The sequence below is a fragment of the Brienomyrus brachyistius genome, chromosome 1, assembly GCF_023856365.1.
Source record: "Brienomyrus brachyistius isolate T26 chromosome 1, BBRACH_0.4, whole genome shotgun sequence".
Classification (NCBI taxonomy): Eukaryota; Metazoa; Chordata; class Actinopteri; order Osteoglossiformes; family Mormyridae; genus Brienomyrus; species Brienomyrus brachyistius.
This window is the reverse complement of record NC_064533.1, coordinates 6,980,107-7,002,344: the sequence shown is the minus strand read 5'-3', so window position 1 is coordinate 7,002,344 and position 22,238 is coordinate 6,980,107. Positions and strand designations below refer to the sequence as shown.

General features: G+C 48.2%; 1 protein-coding gene across 4 annotated transcripts in view; it reads right to left on the bottom strand.

Moving 5' to 3' along the window:
* Positions 1–22,238, bottom strand: part of frmd4a (FERM domain containing 4A) — a 101,410-nt gene that overhangs the window by 67,126 nt on the left and 12,046 nt on the right. For 2 of the 4 annotated variants that reach the window (XM_049006186.1, XM_049006185.1), the window contains exon 1: positions 2,167–2,565. The exons of 1 other annotated variant lie outside the window; for it this stretch is intronic. In XM_049006186.1, the coding sequence (XP_048862143.1) occupies positions 2,167–2,259 (93 nt within the window). In that variant the 5' untranslated portion in view covers positions 2,260–2,565. Of the gene's footprint in view, positions 1–2,166; positions 2,566–9,114; positions 9,459–22,238 lie in introns of those variants that run through there. One more of the 4 variants, XM_049006187.1, reaches the window with a different exon arrangement.

Here is a 22,238-nt window from a genome sequence, read left to right as displayed (position 1 = left end):
TGGATCAATAAACATGTCTGTGTGCTGAAGGCTGAAGTCTCCCCAGCAAAGAAACGACATGTCAAAATCAACACTCGAAAGCCAATAAAGTAAAATTATGCAAGAAGCTCGTCTGGAAGAACGAAATCCGAATAATGTGGAAGTGCACCCACCACGACCCTGTACTGAGTACATTAATGGTTGGATGGATGAACAGATGGATGTACGAAAGCGCACAGCTGTAAGACCAGGGGTTCTGCTACTAAATTTCCCCCGAATCACTGACAATGATGTGAGAGAGACATACAAAACCACAGCAAACTGAGAACGGCACCAAAGGCAGACCAAAGAAACCCTGATCGTACAGTGCCCTCCCCCAACGCCACCCCACCCTCACGCCAAGAAGACTGCGACTACATCTCAGGAGACACAGACAGACACAAGCGTTACGGGGTCTCACTCCGGCCCCCATAAATCAGTCGCTTTCACCTCGCATTCAGATTTACCGGTGTGTGAAATTGAACATGAGCGATTGCTTGGGAGTAGCGTCAGTGTTTATTTCCTCAGCCCGCCGACCGTAACTTACATCAGAGCAAGGTGCCCCCCCCCCAACACGTCCCCGAATGCCCATAGACCCAAGGGACTTCATCGCGTGGCACTCTGTCTCTCTATGTTCCTACGACGGTCTCGACCTGCAGTTCTGATCTGAATAATAAGCGGAGAGTTCAGCCAGGTGAGAGCTGAACAGCGAGTCGTAAATATGCTAATTCACAAACACTTCACAGACACTATGCCCCCAAAGGATAGCAGAGATGCAGAGATGCAGAGCTGCGTGGCAGGCGACCCTGCAATACCCAGCCGGGGTGCCCCCCCCCCAACCCACACGAGTCACATATCGACCCCATCTGGTCCCCAGACAGCTCCCGCCTTAACGAGAGGGACGTGGTTCTGTTCATGTGCCCCGTTGCCACACAGAGGCCATTAATTCAAGACCTGCCCAGGTTCAGAGAGACCAGTGCCAGTTCGAGGTGGTCATGTTTGCCTCCAGCCAGACACGAGTAACGCAACATAATGCGTGTTCCTCTCTGGTAACGAGATCCGACTGGAAGGAGAGGCACAAACTTCCTTTTGATCCCCCCGCCCGCCTGTACCCGCAGGGGTTCAAATTAAGCTTCTCGATTCGGTTAATCCACCAGAGAGGTGACTGCGACCGGACCTTTCTCAACGAGCATCAGCGCTGTCTGGCTGAGTGGCAGGTTAAGCTGATTAGACCCCAAAACCATTCAGAGAAAGTTGAATTTGCAGGGCTGCAGAAAAGCAGCGGCTAACAGACGCTCACCACTGATTCACACTCATTTCAATTAACGTGGCAGCGGCTTTCGGTGCACAAAGACGACGAAAGAGTGTCCGGGACCACGCAAGTGTCATTTTATAGGCTGCTCTGTTAAATATCGAGCATGGAAGCCAGACAGAGAAGCTCCTGATCAAATATGCACACTTCTAATTAGTCTGTCGTCATACTGCACCGATGCCTCGCTTCATCCAGCGAGAACAGGAGTGTTTACCCTGCGCCACCAGTCTGAGCTACGCAGCAAGTGTCATATTTTAGCAGGAGATTCTGTAGGAATGCACTGACCAAACAAACCACCACATAAATTTGGGCGGTTTCGCGTATAAAAGCATCACATATAGATTTGGCAGTTGCCAGACGGTCCCCTCTGGACGGTGTCCCGGTCCCCTGTACGAGCGACGCCATACCCAGCGGCTGCTAACTTCTGCCTGCAAGTCGCAGCACGTCCCCCCCAGGCCAGACTTCCCTGGTCTTTCCTTGATGCCCGACAGCCCTTTGAAAAGTACACCCACGCAGCCGTTTCCTGGCAGAGGGTGGGGTATCACGGCAACAGCGCTTGGCGTCGGACCCGTGCCGGGACCCCACCACGCCGTGCGTCCCGTGAGACAGGTGGGGGGGGGGGGAGCCGCGGTAACTACAAATGAAACTTAAATGACAAGCGCCCGGTGGGTGTCACAGGCGTCTGTGAGACCACTCTGCCCCAGATTAAAAGCTTTGCCCTCTAATTTAGGGATTACAGGGGAGCAAACCCTCCCCCACCTCTCGTTTAAATGTAGTTGCTCTCACAGCAGCGCAGATAGAGGGCGGGGGGTTGGATAGAGGACGAGGCACCTTACCCGCTCGCCGCTGCTTCTCCGGAGCGTCCCTCCCGGCAGCTTGAGCAGCAGCCTGCGGCTGCGACCTGGTGTAACAGCCGCCTGCACCACCATGACGCGGCGCCCCCTGTCAGTCCGGGTCTGCGTGTGCGTGCTGTGCCCTTGCGTCCGCCTGCCCGCTTGTGTGTGTGCGCTGTCCCAGCCCGACAGCTCCTCTCTGCTCCTCACCGCTGCGCTCTGAGTGCCGGCCAAACAGCGGTACGCCGACTACATGCCTCCTCCCCCCACCAAACCGCCACCGCTCTCTCCCTCTCTGAGCGTCAGTGCTATGAATCATGGGACAGCCCATCCTGGGCGGCTCGTCTCCGCCTGCATTCTCTTCCCCCTCCTGTGCTGCTGAGCGACACAGCCTGCCGCCATTCTTTCTATCTCCCCAGCCCCAGGGTGGGGACAGCTGGGAGGAGACGGGGGGGGGGAATCTTGTGCTTATGAGAGTGAAGCATAAAGTATCACCCCTGGGGAGAGCGGTCCCAAAACGTCAGCGCCTTAATCGGCTCGGCGGTTTGAACATGCAGCTTCCCCACGTTGCGGGGCCATGTGACCACAGGCACGCCAGCCGTCGGCCGCTCTTTGCCACCCGTCAGGTCACGTGGAGCCTCAAACAGCAAGTCTGACGCTCAGCCATCTGGCGTGCAGATTAAGAGGCAAAAAAAAAACATCCATCCTTTCACCCGGATCCATCCCGGGCTGGTAAAACGGGCCCCGAGAGCATGTGACATAACGTTCGACCTGGTAATGCTCAGAAGCCCAGATTACCCAGCACGCACTGCTTCATGAGCACACCGATTGTATACAGCATACACGAGCCAGCCCCCCTACAGCAGCCGATCCAAGACCTGAATTAAGCACCACGCTCTATTATGTGTTCCCTTGCCCCGTCCAAAACCCACCTGACCGTTACTAATGACAGTTAACACGCTTGCTTAGACGACCCGTGCCGCTTAGACAGAAAGAAAGTTCCGGACACATGTGCAGCTGTGCCACTTGATCTGCCATGGATTGCAAAAAAAATAAAAAAGTTTTTTTTCTTCTTCGTGAAAAGGAGACAGGATGGATAGAGTAAGGGTGAGGCTGGTCAGGCTGTTTAATCAAACCCAGATGTGGTCTGGCTCTGATATTCTTCGTCTGCAGTGAGGTCTGCCTGAAGGCTCCTAAATGAGAGAGCTTGAGGGAGGTGAAAGATCTTCTGACCAACCAGGATGGACACGGCAGGGCAGTTTTGGTGAGGTCTTCTGAAGGACAACCGCTGAAGCACCGTTAGCGGACGTCCTGTCGTCACGGAGCTGTGGTCGTGCTCGTTAGGCAGATCATTAGCAGTGAGTAAGAGCCTCGCGAGCTCTAAATCATTAGTAAATTATGCACATAAACTTGATGTATATTTTTAAATGTGCCTTCGACATTTATAAAGGAACTACACGTATAATGAGTCAAAGACGATTAAAAATGACCGTGCAATGATGAATTTACTGATCAAGACTAGAGACGAGACTAATCTGTTTGCCTGTGGTCTGACAGAATTTCAAGTCAGGAATGGGAAGATGTTAAAAAATATAAAAAAGCAAAATCACCAACACATAAATCAGCTCTGTATAAGGACTGGGGCCCGTGCTTAGTGCAGAGCATCGTGGGTAGTTAACAGGGGGCATACGGACACACTGCATACTGTTTTATGGATGGATGCCCGAGCTCCAGCGTGAGAATCCTGTGTCTGCATGCCTGGGGCCTTCAGACACCAGTGTTGGGTCTTTTCACATAATAACCCAAACTGACACACATACGCCAAGCAAAGGGGCTGGCAGCAAGTAAATTAACCCATGAAGGATCCTCCCTACTGATGGCTCTATTTAAAATCTTATTACCGGCGAATAGGGGGGAGGGGTTAATTCACCAAGAAAAGGATTTTAAGGTTGATGCAAACATTTGACGGGTCAGACAAGAGACAGGCAATGAAAGGGTGGAGGATAATGAGGCATTCCTGCCCCCCCCCCCAAGCATTCTCTGCTGACACCCCTACTGAAAGCAGGGCATCAAAAAACATAATTTCAGGGGAGACTCCCAGCTCCCAATTTCCACTGCAATGTCCCCGGCATTGAAGGACTGTGAAAAAGGAGGGATGACTCTCTGTTTGGAGTCTAGATTCCCGATTCAGGATCCTCAGAGTTCAGGTCGTAGCAGCATGTATTTTAAAGACATCCAGATGTGGAGTGAACCGGGCCAGGCGGCGCTGAAACCACCCACGGCCCATTTCAAATCATAACAAACACCATCGGCACGCCTTCACGGAGACCCGTAGTCCGACGGACACAGAGCGCGCATGAGCGAGCTCCAGCCCACGAGTCCATCAGCGGTCCGATGTGGAAAATCCCCCTAAAACATGCGGCATAATCTCTACAGCGCTAGTTTGCTAATGGAGCGTAGCCAGCGTGCGCTGAAGCTGCTCCCCACACCCTTTCTGCAAATCCGGCCTGAACACAAAGCCCATGAAATAAAACTCCCTCATCCCTTGGACAGATTTCAATTCCGCTCCATCGTTACGCAGATATCACCTCGAAACGACTTTAATAATTCATAATTCATTGAAACCGAATGTATTATAATGACTCCGGGAGGAGGGAAATCTGAAAACATGAATAACAGTCTGGTTTTACACGGGAAACTGACACTGTTGGGTGGAGGGGAGCATTTTGCTTTCAAACTCCGGAATGAAGTCTGACAGCTTCCTCATCAGCTTGTCCGCATCCAGTCACACGTGAGACCTGTAGGTGTCACTCAAACACTCCCCCAGGTAAGCAATCATGATACCTTCGGAAATAAATACCAACTGAAGGTTTTAATGCCTCATCATGAACTCTGGACCAGTAGAACCCACATGAGTTTCTGTTTTGAAATATATCAGCTCAGTCTATGGTAAATGGAGCACAGTTTTATCAGAATTGCATAAACTCTAAGTGTTAGCTGAACATCCAAATCATAAGCAGGTCGTGTTTGGGTGGTATGTGGCTCAGTGGGATCAGCCACTGTGCCTTTGATCAGAAAGTCAGCAGGTTCAGACAAATGATTTCACTTAAACAAGACCTTCAACCCGCAACTGGTGCAGGGACTATCTGACCCTGCTTTCCAGAGCTGGAGATTTCAGGTCCAGAGAGTAAAAATCCAGACCAAGATTTTGTTTCAACCAACCGGTTGAGTATAAAGAGTCACAGTCAAAGTACTCAACTGGTTGGTTGAAACAAAATCTTGGTCTGGATTTGTACTCTCTGGGCCTGAAATCTCCAGCTCTGCTACTTTAATAATAGTATGTTACTTTAGATAAACGTGTCTGCTATATATATATATATATATATATATATATATATATATATATATATATATATATATATATATATATATATATATATATATATATATATATATATATGATTAATGGTGCTTTAATAAGGAGCTCAGCCCTATCACAAACGCAAAATGCAGGAAGAAGGCCAGGATGGTTGTGTGGTCTTGTCCTGGGACTGAGGGGAATCTGCAGACGTGCAGCGTCGTGTTTGTACAACGCCAAGAGATCATCAAGCTCTGCTAATCCAACCTCAGACCCACCCTGTAATAAACTGCCATAAACACAAACAGCTGATGTGCATGCATGTCCCCGCAATGCAGACGTCTGACATTCAATGAACCGATTCCCACCGTGTCAGACTGAGCCTAGTTCCTGCTTTCGTAAGACTTCCCAGCAGGAATGAAGAGATTCTTTTATTTATCATTTCTACAAGTATGAGTATGAGTACACTGGAATGAGTCTTTTCACATATCCCATCTTGCTCTCCTTTGAGAGACACATAGACAAGAGCAATGTTGGGGGCAGCTGGCAGAGTCAGCCAGTGTGTGGCACCCCTGGAGCTGTGGGTCAAGGGCCTCCTTCAAAGGTCCAACAGCAGCATCACTCTGCTCATCTCAGGATTTGAACCAGCAACCATCCCGCTGCAGTCACAGAGTCCCTCTGAGCTACACACTTGTTCCCAATCAAGGCAGCGTGGCCAGCCAGCCTGCATTTCACAGGTCAGAATCGTCAACCACCCTTCAGCGACTGAGACTATAACCCATGTGGTGTCCTGTCCAGGGCATTGGGGAGCCTCAAAAAGCTAAAAGAGCATCGCTAACGGTGTCAACACAGAAAGAGAATCTGGCTTCGGGGGATGCTGGATCGAGGGAGAGCTGCTCTGGCTCTGTGGCCAGCCCACCCCTGGGCACCCGAAGGGGTAGGAGAGACCAGTGCAGGGTCCTCGCAGGCCACAGCACGGAGCTACCGCTCTGCTTATACCCCATTAGCAGTTAGCAGCCACCTGCATCAACAAAGGCACGCTGTCTGACCCCAACACAGGGCAGCTATTCGCGAGCGAGAGCCGGGCACCAACAATGCAATCGCTTCATTTTATATGTGTAGCTGTTGCTTTTCAACAGGGGGCTGTTTTCTGAATTTATTGTTGACCGCCAAGCTTCCTTAGGCCCTTAACTACAGATTATCGCAACAGCCAGACCCCCGGTCAGCTGGGGATTGAGTAGACGGACTCAGCCGTGCCGACCGAAGTGTCCTTAAAGACCATTTCGATAATTTAAGAGCTATAAAGGCCACTATCACCTGAGTGTCTATAGCTTTGGTGTCTGATTCAGGACATAATCTCTGTAACACAGCTCAGGTGATGGTGTGGGGGGGGAAAGAACTGAACAACCCATAATAAAGTCAAGCATCTGCAGCCCTATCAAAGACGAAGGGTCGCCTTGTATCACATAGAAATTTTGAAAAGCAACGTTAAAGCAATACACCATTTCCATGCTCTGCTTGGCAAAGGGAAATGTCTGGCAATTTACCGCCTGGAATCCATTAGGAGAGAACAGACCTAGCCTTTCACATGCATCAAGATTCATAATTAATACACATCCGCCTGGAAGAGATTAATAAACTCCCCTGTTTTAATTTTCGTGTTGCCCATGCGAGACAGTCAGGATATTCAGGACTAAATCAGGCCCATTTAAGAACGGTTCTGTATATCTTTATCTGTCGTCGGCATGATCCAGCTCCTCTATGAAGACAGAGAGTTCCAAGTAACAGCCCGGGGTTCTCTCTGACAGCTGGATGTTCCGTCTGGTTTTGTCCAGCGTGAAACCCGAGCTGGCTCCAAAGCCAGACTCCCCCCTGGATGGGATGCAGCTGTAGCCACCTGATCCAGTTGTTTTGGGAAAGAAAATAATTACAGAAAGCGAAGAGCACCGTCACGTGCGACTTGCAGCGCGACCTTCCACGCCAGTCCTCCTTCGGCACTCTGAGAAACATAAACAGAGCGGCTTTAACGTAGGAGCGTTCCTCTCGCTCTGAGCTCTGCTACGACGTCTGACCTCCGAAGACGGGGGGGGGGCATGGGGCCTTGAAGTTGCTGCACGTTTATGAGCTGGGGGAATTGGTCTCACATGTGAAACAGGAAGGGGGCAGCAACAGCCAAGACTATGGTAATGATTCACAAATAATTGCGGCTGTGGCACCCTGCCCACACGCTTTAATAAGCGGTCACAATGTTCCCAAAACAGCACTGAAGAGCCCCAGCATTTAGCCTTTGTTGGGTAACAATTTATCTGTGCTAATGTGGCCTCAGATGTGTCTCCTAGATTAGAGAATGCTGGCTGTTTAACAGTAGAAATGAGACTATAAGATAAGGAACGCAGGTACACAATGATATATAACACAAAATAATGTCTAACACAAAATACAGCAAGCAGCTAAAAGATGTTCAGAATGAATGGATGATTGCATGATATACGGAAGCTGCCCACTGTCCAAGTAGGCCATCAGTTTCGAAGCAGATTACATGGCCACATTTCCCAGTTGCAGTGCAGTGCAGCAGGACGCAACCCAAGAAACCGCAACATGTTGATTAACTGCATAGGTTTCTATGAGGCACTTAAATGCAAGTAATTCACATAAAGAGTGTTTACTATGCGTTCGGCTAGCTGTATGCAGACAGTGCCCTAAAACGAAAGAGACGGACCTATGAAAGATGAATGCAGTGCTTTCACAGTGTGATCTGCGCTTGGCTTCGGTTCGGCGCTTGGTGAGACAAGCTCGAGCGGCGCAGAAAATGAAAACCCAGACTAACGCGTCCTTTAATTGTTTTCCAATTAACTGCAGACGTCGGCGGCGTCCCCCGGCGCAGAGAAACACTTAACGATTCCAAACGAAGTGGGGCACCGCCGCTTCCAAATGTGCATAAACACTCCCTTTTCACAAGCAGCATATGTTCACAATATGCCCTAATAAATGGAATAATTCCCGTTTTAAAATCAGTCTGCCAGAAGCTTCATTCCTTGGCTATTTTAGAAAGGACTCAGGAACAGCCGCTAGGGGAAAAAAAAAAAGCAGTTTGAATCTCCAGATCTTCTCTTCAGAAAGACTTCAAAGCTTACATGCATGCGCAAGAAATTCAAAGGTCCAGGACAATCAAATATTCTTCTTCAACAAACGTCGGATCGATGCACGGCGCTGTCAGCCCCTTACGACTGACGTTTCAATCAATAAGACACCCCCACCTCTTAATGATGAGACCATTGTTTATGATTAAAATATTTGATGGTGAACTGTATCAAAATGCTAAACACTGTAAAGGTGGAATGACAGGCATATCCAGGTGTCGGGCTGATTTTACAGTGATCAAAACAAGCATGATAAGAAACAGGAGAAGCACAGGTGAGGTGAAGAGGCACGTTTCAGAAAGACAAGTTCTGGCAACATTAAGCTGGTGTAACAGGAACGGCTACGAGGGCGATTCCAGATGCAGATGCATGGAAATTACCGCTCCCATCTATAAAGTGGGAAAAGTGAGCAAGATAGAAAGAGAGAGGAATAGAAACAGTCTGTCCACTTACGAACACGTCCATGAGTAAGTGCTCCAGTGTCACCTCAATCTCCTCTAGCGTTGTCGTCAAGGTCATTGTGTTTCTTGGTTGGAAACTCAGAACTGCAGGGCACAGACTGTGTCCCAGTCTGGTTCCTCCCGCATCCACTGTCCTGTATCATCCCATGTCCCAGGCTGGGACACCCTTCAAAAAATGCCTGCACAGTGCAAAATTTCGGGGGGCAGCTGAGGTAGCTGATCCTCTGTTTTTTTTGTGCCGAATTCCCCGCCCCCCCAGTCACTCAGGGGCTCCGGAGCTTAACAGGAAACAATAGGTGGCAACCCATCAATGAAATTGGGCTTCTGCCTCAACATAAGGTTTGATAAGTGGCGAGGAGACCATCGGGAGATCAGCTAAAGATGTCCAGTAAATGGGGCACCCTGGGTGATGTGGATATTTATAGGGGGGGACTTCATTACTAATTATGAACCCCTCTCTGTGGAGGGCTGACCTTTTGTGAGGCACTATCCACAGTGGGACTCATTGTGCATAGGAGCGGCCATGGAGCCTCTGATGCTAGCTAGCCTATTCACACGGCCACGCCATCAATGGTTCTTTGTGATGGTCATTTAGCTTGATCCCTGGAACATCTATGCCCGGATAAAGGTTGTGTGGAAAAATGGAGGAAACGCTCAGCTCTCTCGCAAAGAACTTATGCAACAAACATAAGTGGGGAGCGGGAATGTGCACGAGAGGAAAAACGGATGGGGAGCCTGTTGACGGGAAGCTCCGTGATCCACGAAGGGTCGGCTCGTTACAGTCAGAATTTCCGACGCTTGCCATTTAGACTTTTACACCTCCGTGAGGTTCCCTGATATTAAGGTTCTGGCCCATTTCACAATTTAAGCAAATTGGCCATCCATTAGGCATAAAATCCAATGGCTAATCAAGCTAATCCAGTATGCGACATCAACTGGCAACGCTTTTCTTGACAAAGATGTGCAATAATAAATATTAAGCACCACTCCACACGTTCAACCGTCTCACACCAGTGTGAAGGATGTCTGGAAGAGATGGCGCAGAGCACCTAAGAGAAGGAAGTGAGCCATCTGCCCTGGTCAGACCACAGTCTGCTAGCCTTCTGGAAGAGCACCGGATCTGGTTGGGCAGCGACCGCTCGTTCCAGCAGGCAGCACTAGAGGAAGGTCTGCAACAAGATGGCAAGCAAACATTTGTGCAGGTACCACAGAGTCCACCTCGCTCCCTCGTTAGAACCTGCCGAGAAACCAGCATGAAGCAGTTAGCCGTTCTCCACGTGATTCTCTTGGTGCTCCAACTAGACTGATCTCAGCGGAGATCTTGCCACGGTGGTTTTCACCCTGCCCCCCTGTGAGAGGTTCTCAATCTGCCCCAGAGGGCTCTCAATGCCTGCCCATTCGGCAACATTCGGCAGCCTTTGGAGCTATGTGTCCATGAAATGCTTCAAACTGAAATGTATTACGGTGGTAATAAGCCAGTAGGAGAACAGCTTGTGAAAGAAGATTTTACCAAAATATGAATGTATTTCTAGATACAGCAGTATGTTATGATCACAAATGCACTCTTTTAAGTTCCTCTAACTGTACAAGATGGGGGATGGAGGGGGTCTGGATCTGCAGTCTCTGCTACAATAATACCCTCAGTGAAGCATTCTGGGACTCCCTGCCGAGCGCTTGGTGCCAGAAATAGATTACAAATTGGCCGTGTTTCCCAGAGAAAGTGCAGACGCTTCCCTGGCTTTTGGTGACACATTGACAGCCTTGTAAATGATTCAGCCCCTGGGCCACGCAGCTCAATGGCTACGCAGAGAGAGAGACACGGGCTGTTTCCACGACGTTGGATTTTCCGGGCAAAAAAATACGTATACATCTGTCATCTTCAGCAGCTAAATGACGTTTGCACCCGAATTTTCATAATTGCAGTATTAAAATCCTTCGTTTTTTTAGGAGGATCAATCAGAACATACATCGTTTGGGAGAACACAAGCACCAATGTGCGACTATCACACGTGTGCTGAAATAACTTCCAGTGCTGATCTCATTCTCTTTGCCACTAGAGGATAAGATTCTTAGGGGTGGGGTATTTTCCCCTGGAGATACTCACACGGTAACCCTCGACAACAACACACTCTTCTATCCTTAAGCTCTCCTCTTCCTGTCTATCCTGAGCTTTTATTAGACTTGACTGTGGACTAAATTTCTAGACAGGTGTCAGCATTTCGTTTCCGTCCACTTTTTAAAAAAACGAACTTTCCGACATAGGTCTCCGCCTTAATGCTTGACGCCCATGCCAACTCAGCGGGGGCTTGAGCAGATGTATTCTGTGATGTACATTGGCTACCCACCGCGACAGGATACAGGCTTCGCTGAATGACTGAACGTGTTTCAAGGAGACTGCTGTCTGCTCGAATTCACTCACGGCCCTCTAGAGTAACATGAGAATGAGGGCTCCAGCTGTTCAACCCACTGGATGGAGAAGAATCCAGTTTGCATTCTCTGGGCCTGTTCCGCAGGGGTGACAGAGGATTGAAGCTGGGTCACCACTCCAGGACACACCTTGACCGGTGCATCAATGACGAAGACCTTCATTGACTGCCTGGCAGAATGTGAAGGTAGAGAAGGCGAAGATGGAGATGGACCTGAGAAGGAATGACATAATGCGGAGTTCGCACTTTTACAGCCAACTGGCTACTGCTAAGAAGTATGTCAAAGCACGGTGCTACTAACACATCTGTTACAGTGAGGGGAGATGGTACCACATGCCGGAAGGAAGCCCACACCATTAGCATGGTTGAAGCCAGTACACCATCAAGGCAAACTGACTTTACTTTTAACAGATACCACAATTTAGTCAATCTGAGGCATGATAGTCCTTAGCTAGACATGTACATCGACAAAACAGCTTTTTATCATATCGATACCACAAGTTTCGTGATTGATCACGAACTCATCATCAAGCCATAACATGAGTCAATCAGCCTATTGGTCTTTCGATCTATTGGTCTGTTCCTCAACCTGATGACATCTACTTGGTCAGCTTAAGGCAATGGATAAGCTGGATAGTTCTTTTAAATTTGACAGACAGATCAGTACCATCATCAAAACCAACTGTCTTCAGCTGAGACTCTTAGCCAAGGTAAAGGACTATTTACCAAGAAAAAATTTAGAGAATGTCATTCATGCTTTCATCTCCTTGCGCTTAGATGAGTAATTCGTTGTATGTGGGTTTGGAACAATCAACTATATGCCGCTTGCAGCTAGTGCAGAATGTAGCTGCTCGTCTTCTCACAGGAAAGAGAAAATATGATCGTATGACCCTGGTACTAGTGTCTCTACGTTGGCTTCCTGTTCAATTCAGAATTGATTTTAAAATATTGTTGTTTGTTTTTAAGGGTTTTTTTTTTATGGGATATTTTTTGCGGTGGCAGCTCCTAAGCTGTGGAATACTCTACCACTGGAGATCAGAACGGCCCAGCCCTTAGATAACTTTAAGTCTCTGTTAAAGACTCACTTTTTTAATTGGCTATTAACAGTTGTGGCTTATGTATTGATGGCATTTTATTTTACTCTATTTTCCAAACCGCTTATCCTACTGGGTTGCGGGGGGTCCGGAGCCTATCCCAGAAGCAATGGGCACGAGGCAGGGAACAACCCAGGATGGGGGGCCAGCCCATCGCAGGGCACAATTAGCCTCAACATGTTTTTGGACTGTGGGGAGAAACCGGAGTACCTGGAGGAAACCCCACGACTACATGGGGAGAACATGCAAACTCCAAACACATGTAACCCAGACAGAGACTCGAACCCGGGTCCCAGAGGTGTGAGGCAACCGTGCTAACCACTGCACCACCATGCTGCCCCTATTTTACTCTATTTTATTTTATTATTTTATTTTTATTTTATCTACATTGGGGTGGAGTGGCGGCTCTGAGGCTAGGGTTCTGTGCCAGCCACTGGAAGGTTGCTGGTTCAAATCCTGTGAATGCCCAGAGTCATCCTACTCTATTGGGCCCTTGAGCAAGGTCCTTAACCTGCAATTGCATCATCCTGGGTATGACGTTAATCCACATCCAGTCCTATAAGGAGGTTCTTCAACTTACAGGGAATATCTTGTGGGTTGATGGCAGGATTGGCATTCCAGCCACTGTAAAAAACCTCACTCTGATCCATTTGAACTAATGTGGTACTGAGGTATCACGCGTCACATGGCTGCTCTCAGCTTCTCATCACTCTGGCGTAATGAAAACACCAAAGAAACTTGGGGACCAGTCCTGTTCCCCAGGGTTTTGACCCTACCTGGCAGCAGCCAACCTCGCCAACTGACTGACAGCAGTCCCCAGACCGGCACCCCACAAACTCGCGACGTTGACCTCTGACTCGGCGGTTAGATTAATCTCCACCCGGTCAGTGAGTGATTGCACTCTGTGGCCACACTTGACGCAGAGACGACTCCCTTTGTATCTTCGGTTTTTATGAGGTTTTTCGGGTTTTATTCCTCAGCAGTCGCCGGCTAACTTGTGGGAATCCATCAGTGTAACACAACTTTAATTATATTTCGATTAATATAACTTCCAGTAGATAACTGATGGGCTATGATTCACCAAGATCTTCTGTCGTAAAATGGGAATATCCCCTCTGATCGCACGGAAATGGGCACTGGGCCACCGCACACAGACACATTCAAGCCACGTGCTTCAGCCATCAATGGCACAATTGATTCTCCACAATAGCTGCTTTATTTAGCTCCATTTGCTGCTGTAGGGCTGGGCGCACAGATAATCCCAAGCCCAGAGCAGTGACCTGTGGGGGGGGGGCACACTTCACCTCCACAGCCCTCGATATTGTGCGATTCCCGGAAACAGCATGCACATTCTCGAAACCTCTGTTTGGGCTTGCAGGTTATCGTAAGAAGCCACAAGACCTTGTTCAGCCCTCGTCCTGGATGCGGTCTCCTCTCCTCGGTGGTGGTGGTGGTGGGGGGGGGGGGGTTCTTCCAAGCTTTGTGAACGCCCTTCGTGTTTTGGCGACTGCGAAAAGCCTTGGCGGCTTCATTTCCCAGGATTCAGGAGCTGCAATTGGCTGATGCTGCCATTATCACCCTGAATGATGACACTAAATTATATCTAATCTGTCACCCGGCTTGGTTCTGCTTTATAAACATCTTTGCTGCCAACCACAAATCTTAGCAGTAATCTTTCCTGACCATATTTTTTCCCATGTAGTTAAACTACATCACAAATGCTCTTGTAAGGAAATTCGGGGTTTGCCTTAAAATATCAGTGAATCCAGAAAAGTAGAGTGAGGCATTTTTTTGAACATCTATTTCATGTGCAGAAAGCATGGGATTTCTCACAAGGCAGCGGCGTTGGGCCTAACTTCACCAAGGACACGGGGAAACAAAAAATGTGACTGATGTAAACGATTCCAGCCCCCAGAAATTTGGCATTTTCTATCAACTGGGACTGTAGTAACAATGGCAGGCCCCCCAGGTCTGAAAAAACAATGAAATCCAGACACTCTCTCATGTGTTGCTTTTCCTGAGAAGCCCAGGAGTATTAAACCTTTAAATAGCTGCCACACTGTGTCAAACCCAGGCAGGCAAACGGCAACTGCTTGCGAAACATCCAGGCGCCACGAAGAGCAGGCCCTTGGATTTGACTTTGTCATTAACAAAGCGCTTTAATTAGGGATCCTCTCAGAGGTCTAGTGACACCTTCAAATGTCCTTGGAACACGGTTTCCTGATCAACCCCTCAGCTTCTCCAGGCAGGCAGTTTCTCTCGAACCTGTGAACCTAGCTGTTGCCAGGGGAGCGGGCAGCGGGGGGGGGGGGGGGGGGGGGGGGGGGGGAGGGGGATGCTGACTTCCTGCTGAGTCACCACCTGCTGTCCTACATCCCAGGGCTGTGGAGATCAGCGGGACTGGGGACAGGGGACGAAGGGAAGGTGACCCCTAACACTGCCAGGTTGGCAAACCACAGGACCTATCATAGCCTGGGATCTGCCTGAGGCAGGAACAGTCACCCTTAGGCACCCTACTTGCTTCCTGAATGGCATAAGCAGACCTGCTCATCTGCACTGGAACTCTACTGGGAGTATATCGGGAGCAGAGCAGTAACCCTGCTAACTTCTCTAGCTCCCAGCCTGCCCGCACATATCAGTCCTTGTGACAAACACTGCAGTCGTGCTTCTTGATTTTCTGCCCCAGTAACCCTACCCCACTTTCTCCAGTGGATGAGTGCCAACTTGCAGTGTTCCCAGTTAAGAGTGTATGTCGCCGGAAGCAGCTCCCGAAATACCCACTCTAGTACCGACAAACGCCACCAACAGCTGCATGCTACAGCTGGGCTTGATCTACCTCTGCTCGTCACTGAATGTTTGATGAAGGCTGGTTGCATTTTTAATACGTAGCAGCACCGCAGTTGTAGCAAGGGGATTGTGGGCGGAGCAACCAAAACGACCGGCAAGTTTACTGAAGCCGAAATCTATGCCAGTACTGATAAATATTTACCATATCTCCCAGGGAACTTAATCAGTTCCAATACTTTGGAAAGGAAAAAAAATCTAATTCTGGGTGAAAAGTTAAGATAATTCCAAGGGCCCAAGTGACAGGGGCCCTAAAAACTTAGAACATAATCGGATTAAGCTTGGTTGGGGGCCCAATTGAATATACTTTCATGGGGCCCAAAATCCCTAGTTGTGCCCTTGCTGGTACCTCTGTGTGATCTGAACCTCTTTATGATCTACTGCCCAGCAACTGGCCTCCAGTTCTTTGAGGACCATCCCATCCTCATGGTGTTTAGCTCTGGGATCAACCAAGAGCATGAGATCAGCACTGCAGCCAAGGTCACCCCGATGAGGAAAGCTGGGAATGCAACCCCAGGCAGGGTAAAGTGTGAGCACATGACTAATTCAGCACAGCACTTATTAAAGTAGGAGCGTATAATGTGCCACTTATAACACAGAACTCTTTACCCAAGGGCAAGCTTAGAATAAATGTTATGTCAGCACTTACAGGACTAGAGCCGAGCTCGTGAGTCGACGTAATTAAGGAGAATGTCTTTTACGTGGTGTTAACCATGAGTAATTGTTGGCGCTCAGCTCCGTACCCTCCCATAGCTCACTCCTAAACTGGCAACCCAATTTCATGCCTGGTCAAAGTTGTAGGAACATGTCTGTTTGTCCACATGCGTGAGAAAAGCTAATTTCCCCATTATACATCAGAGTACTTGTAAATGAGCTGGATGCCCGTGTTTAGCTTGCTGCTACTGCCCTGCCAGCCCTGCTGATGCGATGCATCCCACAATGCACCTGGCCTCAGCACCAATGGACTCGCTCCCAAAGCTCGGAGCAAGACAAGAAATGCTAGGGCTGAGTGGCTGATCGTTTTGCCAGTGAGATCTGTAATCACTGTGCTGCCAACTTCGTTAGGCGAGTTGGGTTAAAGATGTCAAGCCCTTTTCCTTTCTGCCGATGGAATGAGGTGATTCCTTTTGAACAGGTCAGTAGAAGCAGCTGTTAAATAAAGATGACAGGTCTGCTGCGTGTAGCGTGAGCATCAGAGCTGGCCGTCACAGACCACGGCAGGTGCGGCAGCCAGCGCAATCCTGCTCTACAGCCACAGGGGGGCAGATGTGAGCCTTGCACGATAGTGCTGCTGTGCTATTAAAGCCAAGTCTCAGTTCAGGATCCATATTTTTTTTGGAGGGGGGTGGGCGATGTTATGAAAGTGGAGCCATTGCACGGCGCATGAAAAGCAAATCAATCACTGCGATGTAACACTGATCATGTGCCTTGTATAAATGAGCTGGCCTCCACCCGGGCCCCAACGCTGCCCAGTCCCCCCCCCCCCCCCGACACAGATCAGCAGGGCGAGTCTCGACAGTCCTGATTTCAGGGGCCCACCCCCTGATCCCTGGCGCCGAGCTCTGGGGTGACTCACGGGCCCTCAGCCGCAGATATGGGCAGAGACTCCAGCTGAGAGATGATCTCAGCATCAGGAAGCACCCCCACTCCCAGTACAAAAAAGAGATAAAAAGTAAGGAATGAATGATCACAGAAAGCCTGTCAGATCCACGCTAAGACTCGTTCTGTGACACGGCTCTCTTTCCAACTTGTTGAAAACTAGGCCGCAAAAGATGACTGCAAAGTCACGAGAGTCTTTCAGGAATCTGGTGTTTCGTCTGATTGATGTTGTTCTGATTTGCAAATCCCAGGCAAATATAATGAGAAAGTGATGTCTGTGTATGACGGAAGTAAGGGCACACACACAGTAAAGGTCATTTACTCTTAACCCTAAACCAGAGTCCCTGCAAACATCGACACACATCAAGAATCAGGGCGTGGAATCAGGATCGGCTGAGAAGCCACAGTGCTAGACAGTGGATTTTATTAAACAACATAGACACGGTCCCCTAATCCAGGGACCTTAAAGACCATTTTCAGGAGATCCTCATTAAAGAGATTTTTCTGTGTCCCACTTTTGTAATTGATATTTTCATTGTCGTGTTAAAATAGTCCAGCAGCATCCAAAAACTGCCTGGCTTTAAGGCTTTTAATGTTTTACAGCGAATCCCTGCATTCCTGTCAAGGACATCGGCGATGCTGAAATGGTGGGAGGCTCATCAGACGTCATCAGGGTAGCTCACACACGGGGGGCCCGGACAGGTGGGGCGGCGTAACCTAAGTAACCTGGTCATTGTTTTTTCAGGAGGACCTAAACTCTGCCTCAGAGTAGCCGGGAGCATCAACAGAAGAAGCACAAAGTGGGGAATGACTCAGGAATGAGTCTGTCATGAAACTAGATACGACCACCATTACAGGGAAGGGTCCATGGACGTCGCCGCCATTAAACCTGAGAGGGACGAGTTCCCCTCACATTTCATAATTATTCTATTGGACCCCCCCATATTTAACAAAAAATATTAGTTTTATGCCAGTGTGTCCCTCCCCCCATATTCAAAATGCTTCTGATGCCCCTGACAGGCATGTAGTTCAGTTCATAATATTCCAGAACCAGACGGGTTGAATGTAAACAGCATGGCCGCCTGGGAGGGGGGGGGCTGGCCCCCATTTAATCTGATGTTGGGGGGATGGGTAACATCCCCCGGAGAAAATGAGAAGCTGGCACATAATAGGTCGATTCGATGGGGGGGGACGGACGACATATGCATGGAGAAAACAAACAGCCCCCCACCCCCCCGTGAAAACCACAGCAAAGAAAAAAAAATAAAAGGATAATCTCAGCACCCCCAAAATGGGAAATAGATGTTGACCACTGCCAGCTGATTACTGTCCGCGTAAAATGCAAATTAACCACAGTATTATTCCAGCCAGAGGGGGCTGGGAGGGGTTTGCGATTGCGAATGGATTTCACAAGCAAAACAGGCATGAATTACAGACCATGTGACTGATTCTGTCTTTTACAATCCGGTATTTTTTTTCCCTTTGTTGATGCCTATTTCGAAACATTCTCACAGTGTTCCAGACAGCCTGGAAATGTGCGCGAATATGCAGCTCTCTTGTTGTCCAAAGCACATCTGCAGATATGCACTCAGCAAAAGGATAAACACTAAAATTGTAAAATTACAAACCACAAGGTGACTTTACTTCAAGTTTGACATGAAATGTCACTGGTGTTTAATCAGATGCTGAAAATTAAACTTCTGCCACCAAATGATTGATGTAAATTTCTGCTGTTCAGAAGCAGATATAGACGTTCAGAAGCAGATATAGACGTTCAGAAGCAGATATAGACTTTTTCTGTATGGATTTTTATTTTCCAGACCTTTATTCCTATTCAAAAATAATATTTGTACTGTACAAGGCTGTATAACTACGATAGTGTTTATCAACGATAAGTTTATGCGGACAACATACCATTTCTCTTTTCATCACACCTAATATGATACCCTGTAAAACTTTACAATGCTTATTAAGTTGTTAGGCAGAGTAGCTATTACTGCGTGGGCTGATACCCTTATTTCATTTTGAAATTAACAGCCTGTGACAGTTTCCGGGGTAACCGAGCCGCCACTCGGGCGACGAGAAGAGGACGCGGGCTTTGATGTGACTGTTGGCGTGTTTGGGATGGGCATACGGTGGCTCCATCGCTGGGGGGTGAACACTCGCTCTGTGTGATGGTTAATTATTCATTTGATCTGCCGCTGCTGGACCCACTGAGGTATTAGAGGTCAAAGGGCAGGACAAGAAAAATGACAGAAGCTGGGGAAGACAGGAAGGAGCAGAGGAGGAGGGGAAAAGGCATCATCTCCCCAGGGAACAGGGCATACAGCGAGTACTCTAAGGATGCAGGACATACAACGGGTACTGTAATGTGTAGGAGGCACAATGAGTATTGCAATGGTGTAGGCAGTACAGTGAGTACTGTAATGGTGTAGGCAGTACAGTAAATACTGTAATAATGCAGGAAATTCAGTGAGTATTGTAAAGGTGTAGGAGTCCATAAGTACTGTAATGGTGTAAGAAGAACAATGAGTACTGTAATGGTGTAAGAAGGACAATGAGTACTGTAATGGTTTAAGCAGTACAGTGAGTACTGTAATGGTGTAGGCAGTACAGTAATTACTGTAAGAATGCAGGAAATTCAGTGAGTATTGTAAAGGTGTAGGAGTCCATAAGTACTCTAATGGTGTAAGAAGAACAATGAGTACTGTAATGGTGTAAGAAGGACAATGAGTACTGTAATGGTGTAGAAAGCATAGAGTCATGTAATGATGCAACTAATATCTGTAAATCCCACAAATGAAGATGGCAGCAGAAGGACAGTGCTGAAAATTTGAGGTGTACCCCTCTAGTCGGATCGGGCCGTGCCATCAGGTATGGAGACAGGGAACACTGAGGAGTGTGTCTCTGATCATCGTCACCATGGACAGGCCAGCGTGTCCATCCCTCATGACACACTGATGATTGATCTTCCCTCCTGCTCACCGTGACCCTGGCATGTCATGCAGACTCAGAGGCCTATCACACTGGGCTCCGGCAGGGCCCCTAGGTCAGAGGGATCTGGTACCACTGCCCCCCAACACAGCTGCCTGGCCTTGAATCATCCAATCACCCAGCATCTGTTGCCTCCTTTGACACCAATGTTGGGAGACCCTGACAAGTGAGAATGCCCTTCTTTATCACGGGAACGGGCGGCAGGGGTCAGGGGGCGTCGACAAGCGGGGACAGATAATAGATTAAAGAGAGGCTGATAAAGCGCGTCGGGACATGACAGGAAACACGACATGGGGATGAATGATGTATCTGCTATAAGGAGAACGGGCCTATTTGTTCATCAAATACAAATATACAATTAAGACAATCCGGCCAATTCATGGGAGCGGGCTGTCAGAATCATTCGAAAATACCCACAATGCAATGGGCAGACACGTCACAGAAACACACCTTCAAATCCACTGAACCACCCCTCACTAGTGCTGCCATATTGCCACCTTCATTATTTGTGTTTTGTTTATGTGTTAATCCATCTAAAATTTGCCTGCTGGATGATTGTGTGCTTCTGCATGAGAGCCCCCTCTGCTGGCAGAACGGGTGATGTGCAGGCCATGCGGTTCCGGCAACCCGCTGAAATGCCGCCGCGCAAGAACTCGAGAAATGTTCCACCTGGATATCAGCCCGATTGGAAGCGGCTAATTTGCTTTTACCTTGGAGTCAAAGTGGAACCACAGTTGCCTTAAGCATCCTGAAGCTGATTAACTGGAGTATAGATCGCATTAAGAATTATTCACTAGTGGCGCTAGGCAATTTTGTGAGGTGATTGCTTTCCTAAACTCCTGCTAAGACCACATTTCCCCCCTCTTCAGAAAAATGGTTTTAGGGATAAACCCGAATCTTTCTCAGTAGCAGAATTTGAGAACTCATCTTGACTTAAAAGGACCCAAAATCCTCTCAAATAATACTTTCAGGAAGGTGTGATATTGGTTTCGTTTGATCACCGTTCCTTTCACGTGCAGCAATCATCTCCAGTTCCTAGACCCTACAGTTGCTAAATAAATCTCTCAAGACTAAATAAAACGGCTGATCTCACATATTTGTTACAGAGAGACACGGGCGGCTTTTAGAGGAACATTATCCGGCAGAATAATGGATGTGGTCTCTCAGATCACACTTGGAATTCTTCGCCACCTTCTTCTTGATGAGGTCTCACTTCTGCTCCTGAAGGTGATCTTTTGGGGTAGGGGTGCAGGGTGATGAGAATCTGACTCGCAAAACCTTGGCCTGTGCATCCCTCAGTGTCATTTTCAAAGCCACCTACGCATAAATTACATCGTTTCGAGCCGACGACACATTTCCTAATTGGGCCTGGTCCGCTGTCTCAGTTCTGTAACGCATGTGTGTGTGTGACACCCAGGAACCTGGAATGCCTTCATTTGTAAGAGCTAATCTGCAATGACCCGCCTTTCCTGCGCGATTACCGTAACACAGCCTCAGAACAGCACTCTACTAATTAAAAGCACGATCAACACACATTAGTGACACGATCAGTTATAAGGGGAAATGAACCGTGGTATTAATTAAACCATTTAAGCAGAATGTTTGCATCTGTCTTACGACCACAGTAAGTCAATGCATAAGCTTTAATAGTAATGGTCGTTTTAATTATTAATAATGGTATTATGGTAATGATACAGCCAGGTGCTCTGAGATTTCACCCCTGGAGGAGTTTTTAAAAATTCATCAAATTAAAGAAATGTTTTTTGACAGTGGATGGCTAGGCATGTTTCATAACGCCCTGTGGGTAGGCTTTCCTGATTGGTCAGCTCTATAGAACGGAGCACTGTCACATGACACTCCAGTGTGTGTGTGTGTTTGTGTGTGTGTGTGTGTCCATACGGTGTCGTGAGTGTGAAATCATTGCAGTGTGCAACCCCCACACCTTACCTCACACACGTCCCCGCGTAATGAAATTCCCCGCTTCTGCATCTTGCCCACGCCGCCGAACCCGCTGACCCAGCTCGTTAAGATGCGTTAGCCAGCAGACTGATTACGCTACACGCAACAGCATTCAAAGACTCATTATCAAGCTGGGAGGGGAAACAAACAAACGAAGGAAACAGCAGACGTGCATGTAAGTCGTTAAATTTCACACAAGT